We start from the raw sequence: 18,648 nt of genomic DNA on the forward strand, positions 1-18,648 counted from the left end.
TCAGTGCAACCTTCTGCTCCCACGTCAGACAGATCCCCGGGGCCACCTCCGCCCAAGAAGGCTAGACTTGCTATTGGACTAGTACCCGATATTTATGGTATACACCTCGAGAGTTTTAATGAATTATGCAGAGCTTATGGAAAAGTCAACAGCTTGAAAGCCCTTATTTTCTTTGACCCTAGAGCTATGGAGAACTTCATCCTTCTAGAATTCTTGAAGCAGATGCACTTTGATTATGATGCAGAGGGTGGAGAAATTGAAGCTGAGCTAGCCACGGGGCAAACTCAGAAAGTGGTACCGCTCATTGGTGCACTTCCAGTGACTATACAAAATTATCATGGAAAAGCCGATTTCCACATTATGAAGTTGGGCAATTGCGACGCTCTCTTGGGCATGCCCTGGCACGACAAGAATGATGCAACTCTCTGGGTCCGGAACCGAACCATCACCGTGATGTAGAAGGGCAAGCCCGTTGTCCTTAAAGTTCGTTTGTCCGAACAAAACCCTGAATGACCTCTCTAGTTGTTTTCTAGTCAGATACTTTTGAACATTGTTTGAGAAGGTATTGTTTGAAATGGATCCTATCTGTTTTAAACTTGTCTTGGTGCCGATTTGAATTGTTTTGACTCTGGTTTTAATACTGGTTTCAATAATTGGTGATTTTACTCCTAGGTGGAGAAGTGAGAAATATTGTTCTGGTATTGTTTGAACCTCGGAACGACGCAGGCCAATGCCTAGGGAGCGTTTGGTTATATGCTTGAATCTCCGAGCGACGTAGATTGCGGTCTGGGGAGCGTTTGGTTGTACAGTTCTCTGAGCTCATGGCCCGAACCTTTTTAGGTTATTTGCGGGGGAAGTGACGAGGTAGTCGTTGAGTAGCTTCATACCGTAGACCATTTGTCTCGGGGAGTGCTTAGCTGTGTTGTTTGTTGTGTCTTGTAACATGCATATGTAAGCATTTGTGTTGCATTGTTATGTGCCAACTACTTAATATTTCTAATTGGATGAGATTGCCAAGGTATGTAATTGTAGTGCATCAAGACACCCGTGGAAGATCAGTACGGTCTGGGTTTGATGGCTAATTTTACTACGCCGGAATATCAAGAGTTTCGATCTGGACGAAAGGAGAAGCTAACTCCTTGATCAAAAGAGCCGAAAGGAGAAGCTAACTCCTTAACAAAAAGAGCAAATTGATTGTCCCTCTGAATGTCCCTCAGAACGACCCTCGGAAATTTTTGAGCTAACTTGAGTTATTTTGCAGATATGTTGTAATCACTCGCGGACGATTACTCTCTTTCAAGAAGGGGAGATGTCACAAACTGCTGATGTGTCAAAGCCCTGAAGAAGGGAGTCAACTTGCAGATGTCGGCCGAGGGGCCTAAACTTTAAGAAGAATAAGTAAAAGAAAAAGAAGTCCTACCAACTTATGGGGACCCCATCCGATGGGGCCCCAAGTGACAAAAAGGATTAAAATAAAGCTGGACTCTCATATATACACAAAGGACTTGCACAAACTTATAACATGGCAGATTTCCAAAAATTGCGCTGACATGATGACGTAGCAAGATGTACAGATTTCCCTGTTTTGCACTGATTGCTGTACGGACTTCCGTGATTTATGTTGACAGCTTTTGGGCATTGCTTTTGGACCAGAAGCTTTTGAGTTTGAAGGCTTTTCATGTAAACTGCTTTTCATAGGCCAAGGGCCTTTAAATATATGCTAAGGGCTCATTCTCTGGCACGCTTCAGTGAGAAGCTGTAGAGCGCGAGTATCGGCATTGTACTGTGTTGATGCATTATAAAGAAATATCGAAAGAGGCGCCAAGGTTTGGGGCCAATACTCTCTGGGGTAGAATTCCGCCACTCTGTGTCGCGTGTCGTCCCTCTCTCTCTCTCAATTCAGTTGTTATTGAAGTGCTAAAAGTCTGTTCAGTCTGTTCTTTTTTATTGGCACGTGGTGCCCACCTTGTGACAGAGGGCAAACTGCCTATGCTGAACCCATGCACCTAAAACCATGTTGTCATCTCCCCATACCACCATGCTGCGTCTCCCTACATGGCTAACTATCGCGAGGACTCAAGTGCAAGGCGAGCATATCTATCCCTGGGAAATTTCCATATGCGGTGTATGAAGGAGACTGATATGATGAGCGCCTCAATCACTAGTGCGGGGACAGCTAGCTCTGCTCGTATAATGTCAAGTGGTATTGAAGCCTTGGCTCTAATGAGTCGCAAGATCATAGATACCAGAGGCTTCTCCATGTCTCCCCATCCATCAATGCGACCCGATCTCTCGTGATGATCCAATGAAGGTCCCCATATCTCAGCTTCATAGAGCAATGCAGAAGCCACCAGAGTGTCAAAGAGCCAGAGCTTCGTCCGAGGCTCCTAAAACTGAACCAATGAACACATCCTCTCCAATCTAGCCAATGCTGCATGGGCTCTGGTCAGTCTAGTCTCTGCTGCTCTCCTCAATGAAAATGCTAATCCACCAAAGACCATTCCAAGGTAAGTATAAGCATCTGTATACTCCACCGTCTCCTGGCAGAGAGAGAGAGAGAGAGAGAGAGAGAGATGAAATGAAATGTTATATTAACATCTTCAAAAGGCCAAAGTGACCTATGAGACTAGAACGTTACAATGTGGTGGATCTGATACAAAGTCAGAGTAACAAAGTGACAAAATAAAAATACTACGGAATCCTAAACTGGTAGGTATAAACTAAGCAGCTAGCTGGGATAGCTAAATTACAAGAGATCTAGCATCGGTTGCTAGCGGATCTCATCAATCTCCTCCATGGTCAGTAGTCTCATCGAGCGTCGTGCATGTCCCAAAGTGATCCAAATTCTTTGATGTAGCCTCCGTCGATGCTGTGTAGTCTCCGTAGTCGTGGGTGTCTGGATCTCCCCAGCTCAGTCGCCCAGTCGATCAGTGTGCCTTTGGTGTGAGGCGACAAGCTCTGTTGTGGTAGTAGCTCCTACGGGTGTCTAGTGTCTGCTCTAAAGAAGTTTGTGATGTGTCTCTGAGACTGGCTAGTCTCTCCTCTCATCGGGCTGTCTCTGTGTCTGCGCAGCTCGAGTAGAAACAAACGCAGACATCTCTCATTCTCGTACCTCATGACTTTGGAGAGTGGTCCAAAGCCCTCTCTGAACAAGTTGTGGAAGCGGCCTCGTATCTCGTAGTACACGGGGTAGTGGCATATGTAGTGCAACTCTGTCTCAGGCTCCATGTCACACAGGGGGCATGTCCTGGCCTCTGTTAACCAATGCCTGAGCAACCTTCATGACCTTGATGAATGAAATTTTTGACGCTTATTTGGATAAATTTATAATCGTGTACCTCGACGACATCCTTGTCTTCAGTAAAACCATGGCGGATCACAAACAACACTTGCAGATTGTCTTTGAGACATTACGCACAAATGTGTTGTACATCAACAAAAAGAAAAGCGAGTTTTTCAAAGATCACGTGGAATACCTTGGACATGTGATTTCTGCTATAGGGATTGCTGTGGATCCAAAGAAGATTAAGGTCATTGTTGACTGGCCTTTACCTCTCACTATTACAGATGTGCGATCTTTCTTGGGTCTTGCTAATTTTTATCACACCAAAGTCCATAAGTTCTCAGATATTGCTTCTCCTCTAACGGAATTGACAAAGAAAGATAAGCTACATTGGACTCATGAAGCAGAAAAGTCTTTCAATGAACTCAAGCATGCTTTGATGACAACACCTGTCTTAGCAATTGCAGATCCTACTCAACCATTTGACGTGATGACCGATGCTTCTGATCAAGCATCAGGTGGCGTTCTCATGCAAAATGATCGTGTCATTGCTTTTGACAGTCGAAATTTTCAGCAATACAAAGGCGATACCCAGTATATGATAAGGAATTTTTGGCTATCGTACATGCTTACCGCACTTGGAAACATTACCTTCTTGGCGCAGATTCAATGGTTAAAACAGATCATAAGTCTTTAACGTATATTTTTACTCAACCAATGATGAGTCCTCGACAAGGAAGATGGGTTGAATTTTTGGCAAATTTTCACATGGTGATTCAGTATATGCCTGGTCTACAAAATGTGGTAGCAGATGCTTTGAGCTGCATGCCTCAAGCAACCAATTTTGCCATTACAAATGTGCAGATGGAAATTCCTGTGTGTTTCAAGAATGAATATTTGACAGACAAAGATTTTGGAGATGTTTTTCGAGCCCTCAAATCTCTAAGTCCCACTCCATCAGAGATGAATATGTTTGCAGCATATACAATAGTGGATGAGTTAATCTACTACATGGATCGTATTTGTGTTCCACACAAAGGCTCTTTGAGGAAGATTTTGATACAGGAACATCATGAAGTACCTTTTGCTGCACATCCTGGAATTAACAAAACATATCGGCTTTTATTAGCAACATATTTTTGGCCACAGATGCAAGCAGATGTTATTAAATTTGTAAAAGCTTGTCACTCATGTCAGATCATGAAAGCTTCTCGACAGTTACCTCAAGGTTTACTTCAACCTTTACTCGTGGCTAACGAAAGATGGGAAAGTATCAGCATGAATTTTATTACCACTTTGCCTCAATCCCATAAAGGCAATGCTCAAATTCTTGTGGTAGTTGATCGATTTTCCAAAATGGCACATTTTATACCTTGCAAGAAAACAGTTTCTGCTCTGGATGTTGCAACACTATTCGTACAACATATTTTCAGATTACATGGATTACCAAAATCCATCATATCCGATAGAGATCCAAAGTTTACAGGACATTTCTGGACATCGCTATTCAAGTCTCTTGGAACCAATCTATTGTTTTGTTCGGCCTACCATCCTCAAACAGATGGTCAAACAAAAAGAGTGAACCAAATTTTAGACAAGATGCTTCGACATTACATTCAAACTCGATTAGCATCTTGGGAGGATTATTTGCCACTTGTGGAGTTTGCTTATAACAACTCTCCTCATTCGGTAACTCGAATGACACCATTTCAAGAAGCATATGGACATACTCCTCTTGTGCCTACGAACTTTGTTCTTCAACACAAAGTAGCGTTAGCAGATCAATTGGTTCAAGAAATGCAAGATGTCCTTCTACAGATTCGAGATAAATTACTACATGTCCAACAAGGTTATCAGAAGCAGGCAAATAAACATCGTCGATATGCAGAATTTAAAGAAGGTGACTTGGTCTTATTGTATGTAGCACCTTATCGCTACAAAACAATGAAGTCAGTCTTCCCAAAATTACGACCGCGCTTCTATGAACCTTTCAAGATCATCAAGAAGAATTCAGTTCTCAGCTACAAGTTGGAACTTCCGCCTTCATGGGGAAAAATTCATCCAACTTTTCACATTTCCTGGCTCAAACAGTATATTCAAGGAGATTCGCCTGTTGCAGACTTATCTTCTTATGTGCCAGAAATTGAAGATGAACACATTATTCTTATCCCAGAAAAGATTCTCAATGTTTGTCAAAAAGAAACTAGACAAAAGATCATAACTGAATTTCTTGTTAAGTGGATGGACTTAGATGAGTCAGATTCTACTTGGCAAACTGATGAAGAAATGCAACAATACCCTCACCTCCTCCAAGAATTCTTCGACAAACGGCAAACTTTTATTTGACACAGGGGTTTTATTTTAAGAGGGAGGGAATGTCACGTTTGTGACTTAGTTACATTACAATACTTACTCATTGATGCAGATACGCGAAGTGCCATGCCAAGAAGGACCCCTGCGCTTGGATGGTCACACCCCTTCGCCCAGCCCAAGAGACATGCCTCTTCGCCAAAAGCCACATTCCTTTGACGACTGGTCACACCCCTTCGCTCTACGGGTGCGACTCTTCGCCCAATGGTTGCAGCTCTTCGCCGAAAGGATGTGTCTTTACATCTAAAGTCATGTCTCTTCACCAAGAGATGTGTCTTTTCATTTATGTCTCTTCGTCTTCTATATAAGGAGCCCTTGTATCACACTTTCAATCAATCAATCAAACACAAAGTCTTCTGAGTCTTTCTTTGAGTTGAGTTCAGTTTCTTAAGTCTTAATCATGAGTTTAAGTACTTAATAAAGGATTAGTACCTAGAATCCTCACAGTAGTCTGGGTGCGGTCTTAATGCAAAAAGGTCATGCCATTGCTTACGAGAGCCAATTGTTCTCAAGGCCGGAATTGAAAGCACAGATTTATGAGAAAGAGCTTTTGGCGGCATTACCTACTCGGAGCGGATTTTATTGTCTTCACAGACCATCAGAGTTTACGCTACTTGTCACAAAAGCAACTATCGGAAAAGCAGATGCGGTGGGCGAATATCTTGTCACAGTTTCACTTCCAGATTGTCCATGTATAGGGATAGAAGAATTTGGTGGTAGATGCTTTATCTCGGAAGACGTTGGTTCTGGCTATTTCCGCGATATATTATAGGAGCTTCGAGGATATGGTCGATCAGTATGCCACGGATTAGATGTTGCAGATATTTTCACTCGGATACGGAATGAAAAGATAGTAGCGGGAAATTCCATTCGGGATGGCTACTTGATGAGGAAAACCATGCTATGCGTTACACAGCCGTTGAGGAAAAAGGTTATGACCGAATGCCACTGTCCACCTTTTACGGGTCATCGCGGCATTGCTACCACCTTGAAAGGGGTAGAGAGATACTCTTTTTGGCCGAGACTCAAGAAGGATGTGGGCAAGTTTGTACGCAGTTGCTTCGTATGCCAGAAGGTTAAGTTTGACAGGCATAAAGCACAGGGATTGTTACAGCCTTTACCCATACCCACCCGCCCCTGGGAAAGTATTGCAATGGATTTCGTTTTTAATCTCACGAGAACACAGAGTGGTCATGATGGTATCTGGACTGTTATTGACAGGTTTAGCAAGCAAGCTCATTTCATTCCAGTGAAGAAAACAATCAAGCCGGATCACTTAGCGAGATTGTTTGTGGCCCAGATCTTCAGATTACATGGCATGCCTGAGACGATTGTCTCAGACAGGGACCCCGGATTTACGAGTTTGTTTTGGAAGGCTATTTGGAAGAACATTGGCACGCGGTTGCAGTTCTCGTCATCTTTCCACTCGCAGACTGACGGGCAATCTGAGATTGCCAATTCAATGGTACTACATTTATTGAAGTCTTACATCTCGGATAAAAAGACTCAATGGAAAAAGTATTTATCTTTGGTGGAATTTGCCTACAATAACACGATACACTCTTCGACGGGGAAGGCGCCATTTGAGATTATTGAAGGTGCTACAAAGGTTCCACCCTTCCTAAGCACGAAAGATAAGATTTTTGAAGCTGATGAGTACAAGCGTGACTTGGACACGGCTTTTGCCAAGGTCCGCGAGGCTTTGGTCAATCTAGTCTTTGTTGCTCTCCTCAATGAAAATGTTGGTCCACTATAAACCACTCCAAAGTAAGTGTAAGCATCTATGTACTCCACTGTCTCCTCGCCGTATGTGAATGCGGGTGCTGACCTCCTGAGTGTCCTTCTCTGTTTTTGACACCCAATAATGAAACAATTTACTAGAGCCCATTTTATTAAAAAAGAAAAATCCTTCATTGTTGTATGTATACAAACCTACTCAAACCAGTTCGCACCGGCACGGATTGGCTTCGACAAGTTTCAAAAAGACAGACAGTGCGTTCGTGCGAGCTATACCGTAGAGAGAGAGAGAGAGAGAGAGAGAGAGAGAGAGAGAGAGGCATCTACAATTAGCACTGGCCCCCATCCTCTTGATTCCTGCATGCACCTCCTTGCTGTTTTCATGGCGACTTCATTCTGAGTCCGTACTAGCCAACCACCTACACATACACAGTTTTTTTGCGTGCCTTTTACTTTCGTTGGCCTTGACCCAGACTTTTTCAAGTTGCGATGAATCTGTCACGGGAGACGGGCTCATTGGACGAGTACGTCATATAGGAATTGTGGCGCCAAGGTCTTGAGGAGCAGGGGCATTGTGGCGCCAAGGTCTTGAAGAGCAAGCGGTTGCATAGCTACTGTTGCTTACACGCACAGAGCCTATGGTAGAAAATAGATCTAATCACCTTCCACTGCGGTTTCATCTAGCTCACTCTCTTTGATCCTGATATATTGCTCCTTTTGTGTCCCAACTCCTTTGTTGGTGATTGGCTTGATGATGACGGAAGCTCTCTTCCGCAATGCACTAGCATTCCTACCGTGCTCAAGCATGAGCTACTTGTCACCATCTCCAGTAGCCCAATGCATTCTTCTTCCACCCTTACAGTCCATAGCATTCTCTTCTACACCATCATCACATACTAGCATTCTCTTCTACACCCAATGTAAAGCATAGGCAACGGCTTCCTACACATGCTGCTGTTAGAATTCTGGGGCTCAATCTTTGGATAGTGATTGGCATACGCTAAGCGTCGAAGTTTTCATTGTACTCATCTCCATGGTGTCCAACGAGATCAATGCGGATCATGTGAGGAATCTCAACCCTCCTCAAAGTAGCCTCATCCATCCCTTTAATAGTGCACGGATTCAAACTGACCACTTGACTAAGAGAAAGCAGAGATTCGTGCTAGTCAAAATAATGAAAAGGGGATACCATAGTAAACCATACAAGCTGGGCTTCAGAGTCTCCTTCCTTCGTTAAAGGCCAATAAAACTTGCATGACAATGTAGATTGTCACGTGACACATCCAACCCTATGTGTCCGTGGACAAGCTACAGCATAACAGGGTTCAGTCAGTCCAGTCAGTCTAGATTAGAAGTGATCTAGCACTTTTTGTGAGTCTATTCGTAGACCGTGCATGCCCAGTCACTTAGTGTAGATGCATATCCTCTGGTTACACACAGCATGATCATCAATATTCCCACCAGAATCCATTAGAATCAGTTAGGAGATTTTTCCTGTGATTTTAGCTTATTTTTCCTATTTTTGACAATTTTCACTTATTAATTTAAGTGACTTCCCAACAAAAGTAGGTGGGGCAATTTTGCCAAGTTTGTATATAAGCAAAGCAAAGCTAGCACTCTTGGGCAGACGAGCAAGGAGCACCGAGGCAACAGGTACTCCCTCTCTCTCAGCAAGAACCCCTTAGCACCCACAAGCACCTGGCGTTTTTGGTTCATACCCTCATCGTCAACATGTCAGCCTAGCGTTTTGATCATCACCCACAGTCCCCTGGCCCTGACGTTTCCAGATTCCCCTCATCGCCAACATACCCTAGACCTAGCGTTTTCCACTAACACCAGCAAGGCTGCCCATCCAGCGTTTTTCAGCTTTGATCATAACAGATGTACCAGCGTTTTTCAGCTTTAAAGGCATAGCGGATCAGGCTGCGATTTCCAGCATTATGGACAGCAGATGAGCCCATGATTTCAACCCTAAAACCAGCATCCTCATCGTTTTTGTCAACGATTTCAGCATCAAGAAAACGCAGCCAAGATCAGCGTTTTTCAGCCCTAAAACCTGCGTTTTTCAGCCACCCAAAACAGCCCCAGATTCAACAGATTTTCAGCCAATAGAAGGTTGCCAATTTCAGCCCTTAGGTCATCATCGACGTCCCCGTCGTTGTCACCGACATAGTCCCAAGTTGCATCAATTTCCATGCATCATCATTGTACCACTTTGTGCAATCATAAGTAGACCACTCTCGCCGACGAGAGTGGGGCCTTCGGAGGAGGGTTTTACAACAGTCTCTAGTGTCGTACTCTCTTCTCTCTCTATCTCTCAGTCTCATACACTTGCACGCACAGTGTCCATTCACTTTGTTTGTGATCATAGCATTCTCTCATTAAGAACGGAAGGCTCTACCTTCCGTAAGAACAAAAGGAACCTTGAGCACAGTTCTGAGCACTTATCTTGAGCAAAGCACAAACAATCATTCCGTTGCACCTTACATTGGTATCAGAGCTTTGGCAGTGTTCTGTATCACTCAAGGAAAGAACCACAAAAACCACAAGAATTTTTTTTGCTTGTTACGGTCGCCCGAACCCAAATTCACTTGGGCGTGTCGATTCCTATTCGTGTTTTTTGAAGAGTGACAGGAATCCCAAAGAGAAGGGCTTGTCCAGCCTCCCTTTGTGTCTCTTTTCACTCATTGAGAGCGGACCGTGCACTTAACGGCCGGCCAATCGACGTGAGGTAGGAAAAAGAAACCTTGGTGTGAGCGTAAGGCCGCCAAGGGGTGCGCCCACGGAAAAGAGTAGAACTCGGGTGAAGAGAAGATCCTTCTCAAACGCGATTTGCAAGCAAAAGAAAACCTCAAGAACCCAAGTTCCTCGTGAACTTAAGAACCAAAGATCCTAGTGCATGGTCGTCACCCAAAGCGGAATGGATACTTCGTATACAGGTGATGAGCATGAGAGAGGCAACGAAGGATTTTCCCCACCAAGAGATTTTTCCGACCCTCCCCCTTCGCCATCCATGCCACGAGTTGTACTAACTCCTATGGAGACGAAGATCAAGTCAATGATTGACATGATGTTAGCACAACAAGAAGTGACTCGCATTACTTTGGAACGCAATGAAAGAAATGCAATACAACAACAAGAAGCGAATCGTGTTGCGTTGGCACAACAAGAAACAAATCGCCTTACTTTCGAACGCGAGCACAATGAACGAAATGAACGAAAAGCAGAAAGGGAGGCCAAGCGTGAAGCTCAAAGAGAGCTACGCACTCAAGAATTGCTTCAACAAGTGCTAGCCTCGAAGACTGAACCAGTCAAAGATCGTGGAAGTTCCTCAAGTGGTGCAAGCCACGATGCGGATTTCAACAACCCAGTCACCGAGAAGTTGACTTTCAGTAAGTATGATGGTAAGATAGATGCTACGGTTATTCATTCTTGGTTGCATCAATTTAATGCTTATTTTGCGACAACTAAGAAGACAGGAAATAGCAAGGTTTTGACGGCAGCTATGTACCTTGCCGGTGATGCCATCAATTGGTACCACGCATGGCAAGAGGCACAGCTAGCCACGCACCTAGAGGAAGCCGACGAATTCACACCCCTTTCTTTCAATTTGGCTGATTTCGAAGACAAGCTCAAGGTGCGGTTAATGCCACCTCAGTACCTCGCACGATTGAAGGACGATTGGCGTGCTCTCAAGCAAAATGATATGCTGATTATGTCTTTTTCTAATCGTGTTTTGCAGCTAGATACCCAATTACGCAAGTCGGATGATGAACGCAAAGAGGCATTCCTTTTTGGATTGGACGAGTATATCAAGTACGATGTCGAGGTGCTCGATCCAATCGATCTCAACAAGGTGGTAGCGATTGCTCTCGCACAGGAGATGAAGCACAACAAGGAAAAGCCTAAGGAGAACGTCCAAGGTGAAACCAAACATAAAATTCTGTACGTATTCGGTACGTGAGGTACACAGTCCTGTATGGATTGAGGTTTAAGGTACGTAAAAATACGCACTATTGGTAAAAATCCCTTAAAAATTAGAAAGAAAATAGGAATTTCATGAGAGAAGCCTACAAATATATCACTCTATATGTCTATATGGCATTAAACATCAATGAACCGACCTACCATGATCCATGATACGAACTTGAGACACAATACCACATGTCAATAATAGCAATGGAACTTAAGAGGAGGGAGAAACCACCACCACCACCACCCCAAAAAAAACAAAAAACCATCCAGAACAACCCACCCCACCAAAAAAAAAAAAAGTACGGATTGAATCTGTCCGTACGGATCCAATCCATACGTACGTACGGTACAACCTTGAGAACGTCCACAAGTACCTCACAGACTTCTCAAAACCCTCAAAACGGTAAGAATGGTAACTCTTCTAACCAATCTTCCAACAGTCTCTCAGAAAAGAATTCTTCCAATGAATCTAAGGGTAAGACTAACACAATTGCTAAACCTAAGCTTACTCCATGTGAAAAGATAGCACAAGGAATTGTAGGAGGATACATCACATCGGAAGAGCAAAGCACTTATTCTAAGGAAGGTCATTGTTTTCATTGTCACATCAAGGGTCACATAAAAAGAACATGTCCTAAGCTTGAATCCAATGAATCTAAAAAATCCACAGAACCCACTTCCTCTGTCAATGCAATTAATGATAACACGAGTGTGCCCCAAGTTTCTCATGACCCTCCCATTGATGATTCTCTCATTAAATGTTATTGTCGTACGTCGGGGCAGCGTTTTGTTATGTTGTTTGACCCAAGTAGTATGCATGATGTGATCAGTCCCTCTCTTGTTGAGAGAGCCCGCCTCGAAGTTAGTCAGAGATCTCCTATCGAGGTCTCTGGCTTTCTTCCCGGTATGGACGTTCTCATCACGGAGGAGTGCCTTGATGTGTTGTTCGCAATTCAGAAAGTTGCCTTCACTAGAAGATTTGTTGTTTCTCCTCTCTCAGGATGTGATATGATTTTGGGCATTCGATGGTTTCGTGATGCTAACCCTCTCATTGATTGGAAGGCTAACACTTTCACTCTCAATGCCAAAAGTGATTCTTCCATTGTCATTCATGGAAAGGACATTGTTCATTCTCCATCTCTCATTGCTAATATGCAGAACAAGATTGAACGGATTCATGAGAAGGAGACTCTCTGAGTCTCTTTTTCTCCAAAGCCTGATATACAGGATTTGCATGATTGTGGGAAGCATGATGATTTGGATGACAAAGATAAGCATGATGATTTGAATGATATTGATTTGCATGATGATTTGGATGATAATAACAAGCATGATGATTTGCATGATCAAGATGTGATTTCTCACAAGCATGATGAATTGCATGAAGAAGATGTGATTGTTCACAAGAAGGATGATGTGTTAGTTGATGCTTTTTCTAGCGAAGCTAACCTTGTTGTAGATCTGATCAATCACGAAGAACTGATCTTGGCTTTCGAGCCTCGGTCCAAAGAGCCCTCACAGGAAGTATTATAAGTTCGCATGATTGATACGCACGCATTGTTCGAATGTTTCATTCGTGATCGTTTCCTGTATTTTAGTCAGCATCTTTATGTAATCCCTTTTCCTAGGCACGACATATTGTATGTTGAGCACGTTTCTCTCATGGATGAGCACGAATGTATGCGGATTTTTCATGAAAAGCTGAAAAGTATGTATGTAAGGAAGTCACATTTCATGTCTCTTCCTTGGCATGACACAGTTTCCGAACGAGCACATGAGAGTATGAGCACCAAGCGTGGGCATTTCCATTGTGTTTTGCCACAGTTGATTGCTCTAGATCAAAAGAGAAAGATTCGATCTCATTGTTTGCATGTGTTTGATGAACGGTTTGTCACTCCGTCTATTTGTTCATCTACATTGCATGCATAGTCTTTGAGGAAGACAAGATTTTTTCCACTCACTTTACATGGAATCGGTATGTTCATGGTTTTGTATTGGAAATGGTTTCAGGAATTTTCAACCATGGAGATTCTTAAAGAAAAAAGAAGCATGACTCTCGACGAAGTTGAAGCATTGAAGGAAAGACTGTCACTTTCGGTGCAGCCCAAAGAAGCAAGCGTTGCAGACCTTTATGAAGTTCAAGTACCGCACGACCCACACAACAGCGTGGGCTGGCGAAGAGTCCCTTCCAGGATTCCGGATACTATTGGCGATCTCCCTCGACGCCATACAGTTCGGTACCAGTACCTCACTTTGAAAAGGAGGGGATGTCACGTGACACATCAAACCCTGTGTTCGTGGACGAGCTACAGCATAACAGAGTTCAGTCAGTCTAGATTAGGAGTGATCTGGCACTTTTTGTGAGTCTATTCGTAGACCGTGCATGCCCTGTCACTTAGTGTAGATGCATATCCTCTGGTTGCACACAGCATGATCATCAGTATTCCCATCAGAATCCATTAGAATCAGTTAGGGGATTTTTCCAGTGATTTTAGCCTATTTTTCCTATTTTTGACATTTTTCACTTATTAATTTAAGTGACTTCCCAAGAAAAGTAGGTAGGGTAATTTTGCTAAGTTTGTATATAAGCAAACCAAAGCTAGCACTCATGGGCAGATGAGCAAAGAGCACAACAGGCCCCTAGGCAACAGGTACTCCCTCTCTCTCAGCAAGAACTCCTCAGCACCCATAAGCACTTGGCGTTTTTGGTTCATACCCTCATCGCCAACATGTCAGCCTAGCGTTTTGATCATCACCCATAGTCCCCTAGCCCTAGCATTTCCAGTTTTCCCTCATCGCCAGCATACCTTAGACCTAGCGTTTTCCACTAACGCCAGCAAGGCTGCCCATCCAGCGTTTTTCAGCTTTAAAGGCATAGCCGATCAGGCTGCGATTTCCAGCATTAAGGATAGCAGATGAGCCAACGATTTCAACCCTAAAACCAGTAGCCTCAGTGTTTTTGTCAATGATTTCAGCATCAAGAAAACGTAGCCAAGATCAGCGTTTTTCAGCCCTAAAACCTAGCCACCCAAAACAGCCCCAGATTCAGCAGATTTTCAGCCATTAGAAGGTTGCCGATTTCAGCCCTTAGGTCATCATCGACCTCCCCGTCGTCATCACCGACAGTCCCAAGTTGCATCAATTTCCATGCATCATCATTGTACCACTTTGTGCAATAATAAGTAGACCACTCTCGCCGACGAGAGTGGGGCCTTCGGAGGAGGGTTTTACAATAGTCTCTGGTGTCGTACTCTCTTCTCTCTCTATCTCTCAGTCTCATACACTTGCACGCACAATGTCCATTCACTTTGTTTGTGATCATATCATTCTCTCATTAAGAACGGAAGGCTCTACCTTCCATAAGAACAAAAGAAACCTTGAGCACAGTTCGGAGCACTCATCTTGAGCAAAGCGCAAACAATCATTCCGCTGCACCTAACATAGATACACCATAGCCATGTACCTTGTAACAAGAAAGATAAAATGACTGTTGGGATGGCTTATCTACGCCATCCGTAGAAAAATCCAATAGGAAACTAAGAGAGCTCGTACGGGCCACACTCATTCAAGAAGACAAAAACACAAACACAGAGCACTCTGTGTGTGTGTCTACATGTACGACCAGCGCATTAAAGTTGGAATTTCCAAGTCTAGAAAGAGTTAAAGGAAGATGGCTGCTCATCCAGGCTCCCTCAATGTCGATTGTTGTTGACAGCCCGTAAGAAAAAACACTTAGCCCACATCCCAAAAAAAAAAAATTGTCCATTAGCCTAAAAAAAAAAGATTCACAATTTCATGTTTTAACCCCTAAAGCCTTTGCACGTCTATAATGTTCTAACATGCAATACTTTTCGCTGGTCGATATGCATGTCTTTTGACCATTCAATGCAAGGCAAGAATTTCAAGAGAAGCCAAGCTTAGGTTGATAAGGAAAGGGATTTCAAATGAGAGGGTGGAAGACAATAGATGTCTATGGTGGCACTATGCCATTTAGCTTAAGACTAGAGGCACGTTGTTGGGCACATTTAAGCATGCAAGGTCCTCTCACTTTTTCTAAAGAACATGTAAATCTTTTCCCTTATCCACCCTCCAAACATTATTGAAGGACTTACTCGTGTTTTCCCTCGCTCTGAAAAACTCGCTCACCATCTTGTAAGACTCATCTCACCCACATGTACCTAGCTTGCTCATATCTGCGGGCTATATGTATCAATGGCTGCAACTCCTCCTTGAATAACACTATCACTCCTCCTGAGCCCTGCCCTCTGTGCTCTGATCGTGTCTCCTGTCTACAAGTTGTCTCCCATCTGTATCCACTAATGTGAGACATAGACTGCCCAGGGGCCTGATGTGTCTCAGAGTAGAAGATGATGTCTCTCCAGGTAAAACTTTCCTCAAAACCACACACATCAAGGCGCATAGATCCATTACAATTCTAGGTAGCAACTTTAAGTGCGGTCCCATAGACCTCACACCGTCATGTGGAGCCTCGCTCCAACATCACCACTCTTCCATCTCGGTGAAAAGCAATCTTATCTTTTTTCTTTGCCGCTTTAATCTTTGGCATTACCTCCTACATATAGGTGACTTGTGAGAGGATAAGGTCATCCCCGAGAAAGATACCCGTCGTTTTAAGAGTTGGTCTCTTCTTCAAAAAGTCTTTCTTCTCTTCCATAGAAGGAAAACGAAGGATGAGTGCCTTTTTTTTCGAGATTCCCCCCTTGTTGCTATTTTTCTTGTTCCCCATGCCCCACTCTCCAAGCTCTTGAGTGCATCGGCTCACGAACCTCCATCAAAGCCATGAGTTATTTTACCTCTTCGTCTACATTATCTTTTTCTTTAAGGCCGCAAATTCTCACATGTTGAGAGCGTATATGTTTTCTTTGTTTCTCTTCTAGTGTCAGGTTAATAATGGTCGGTGCGAACGTTGTTTCCTTTCTTTTTTCTTTCTTGGCAATCTCAATCCGTTTCTCAGCTTCATCTGCTTTCTGTTGAGTCTTTGTAATAACGTACACCCAAGAAATCATCATTTCTTTATGCTGCTCTTCCCCCTCTTTGATGGGTCGCACTTTCTCTTTGATTGTGTTGAGTTCTTCTATTACAGAGGGTTGTAATTCTCCCTCTTCAAGCATGTTTCGTGATCGTGTCTCAGCGAGCTCAGTCTTGAGTGACGCAATCTCTTCGTCTTGGACCGTCCCATGATCTCCCATTGTAATGCTCTTGCTTTCTTGAGCCAAAACGTGATCTTCGAGCATTTTTATTGTCCTTAATAGTTGTGGTTAATCTTGTTAATGGTTTCGATCATTTCTTCTTTGCACTTTTGACTGCACCTTTTAAGAGATCGGGTTTATCATTCTACTTCCTCATGTTTGGTCGCTGCCAAAAACGAGAAGAATTTTGCGACGGAAGGAGATCACATTACACACACAAGTGCCTCCACATTATACATACATGTTCTCTCACATTAAGCATACATGGCGTACATTAATTGTAATTTTTACGCGCGCACAGAGAGAGAGAGAGAGAGAGAGAGAGAGAGAGAGAGAGAGAGAGAGAGAGACGAACAGCTAGATCATTAGCTATAAAGAGTAATTTACAATGGTGTGCAAGGGGATTTATATACCCTCCTAAAGAGGTGACCAATTCTTTAAAAGAGTAACACATGAGATACAATGACATCCTTAAAGGGAAGACGAATCCAGTCCCATAGAGTATATCTACCACATAAATAACTATAAAGCAAAAGTGTGCAACTCCGTACATTTTTCATAGACACATACATCATGGAAAGAAGAGAGAATACATACCTGAGTAAGAGAAACAAGTGGTCCAAGAGTCATCATGTTGTTCCACCGCTATCTCAGCTACAAGAGATGTCTGCAAAGCATGTTAATAATTAGTAAGTAGCATGCATAAGCTTCTCACTTGCCGATCAAGAGAAGGGTTCATATAGATAAAGTACATACTAACATATCCTCCATTTCTTGAACTTCGTTTTGAAAAGCTTCCATGTTGACTAAAATCTTACTCTGCTCAAAGTCATTGAATATTGACATTTAATCACATATAAGAATGTTAGAAGATCTTAGGTCATTATGGAAAACACCACAATCATGAATTTTTCTCAGATTTTATGCGATACTCTTTCTACGTCCATTTGTCAACTTCACCAACGCAAGATAACATGTGCCACAATCTGACAAGACCAAGTATGCGACATTACAATGAAGAAGACGAACTGCAAAGAGAAACGGGACACAGTCTCCTTGCAATTCCTTTAGAGCATAGTATGCCATCTGCTCTTTCACAAAGGTCTCCGTTGCACCATCATGATACAAGTGTAAGGTTTTCATAGCAAGTGTTACACCGAACATCTGTTGAATAGTGTCTAAGACCTTTTTGACCTTCTTGGGATTATTGAGGGCATTCTCAAGCTCTTCATTGTCCTCCATGTGAAACTGTCAGTTGCCCTTTCCTTCACCGTTTCCAAACACACGCACAGACAATGCTGATCTATCACATACCTCTTGTGCAACAGAGGTATCTAAAAGCACAATGTCTGTGCTGCACAAGAGGTATCTAAAAGCACAATGTCTGTGCAACTGTAATTTCTTCCGCTTCCTGCACTCATAAACTTGGAGGGGATGTTCAAAAGACCAACCAGTGAATCTACAATGATAAATCCTCCAATGCATGGAGGATGTCTGTCCCGTCGGATGCAGGCCGAAGCGGTCCATAGGAGGCAAATATGATAGCTATTTATCATCCAAGGAAGCTGGCAATGCCCTCCCAAAATCCAGGCCATCTCTCGAACGAAGAGACTGTTCGGGGAGAGACGGCCTGAGTGCACGAGGAGGTAGTTCGGGTAAAAGAGAACTCTCGTGCAGAAATTTTTGCTACTGTCATGAGGGAGACAGCGAAGCGATTTTGAATGTTACGAGAGAGTGTAAAAAACGTTCTTGCTATTATTTACACGGCTAAATTGAGAATCTCCTTGCGCCACTTGGTTTGGGTCAGGTGAGCACATGAGCATGATCTCCAATGCATAAGGATCACAAATATGTGTTTTGATCTAAAATTAGGTTTGTGGATACTTGTCCAAAGGGCGTATTGGGTCTTGCAGGTTATAGACTTGATCACTTATTGGTGTGGATGTGTAGTGCATCAAAAGGGGATCCTAATGCAATATCCCATACAGAAAATGGATAACTCTAGCTCAAGATATAGGCAATCTACGGCCGCATGCTAATCACAACTAAAGCATGCAATAATCACATCAAGTA

The 18,648-nt window shown here is 43.2% G+C and overlaps 1 protein-coding gene across 7 annotated transcripts in view; it reads right to left on the bottom strand.

Annotated features, from left to right (window-relative positions):
- The window catches only part of LOC147459755 (uncharacterized), a 52,840-nt gene extending 34,464 nt beyond the window's left edge, over window positions 1–18,376 (bottom strand). For 3 of the 7 annotated variants that reach the window (XM_086510965.1, XM_086510963.1, XM_086510962.1), the window contains exons 1-2: window positions 17,332–17,570; window positions 17,173–17,242 (exon numbers count right to left, since the gene is read on the bottom strand). In XM_086510965.1, coding sequence (XP_086367091.1) covers window positions 17,173–17,242; window positions 17,332–17,421 — 160 coding nt within the window. In that variant the 5' untranslated portion in view covers window positions 17,422–17,570. Of the gene's footprint in view, window positions 1–17,172; window positions 17,243–17,331 lie in introns of all 7 variants that reach the window. The other 4 variants (XM_086510967.1, XM_086510966.1, XR_015187909.1 and 1 more) reach the window with 4 other exon arrangements.
- Between the last annotated feature and the right edge of the window lie 272 nt (window positions 18,377–18,648).

Source organism: Adiantum capillus-veneris, chromosome 4 (genome assembly GCF_014529385.1).
Source record: "Adiantum capillus-veneris isolate H3 chromosome 4, ASM1452938v2, whole genome shotgun sequence".
Lineage (NCBI taxonomy): Eukaryota > Viridiplantae > Streptophyta > Polypodiopsida > Polypodiales > Pteridaceae > Adiantum > Adiantum capillus-veneris.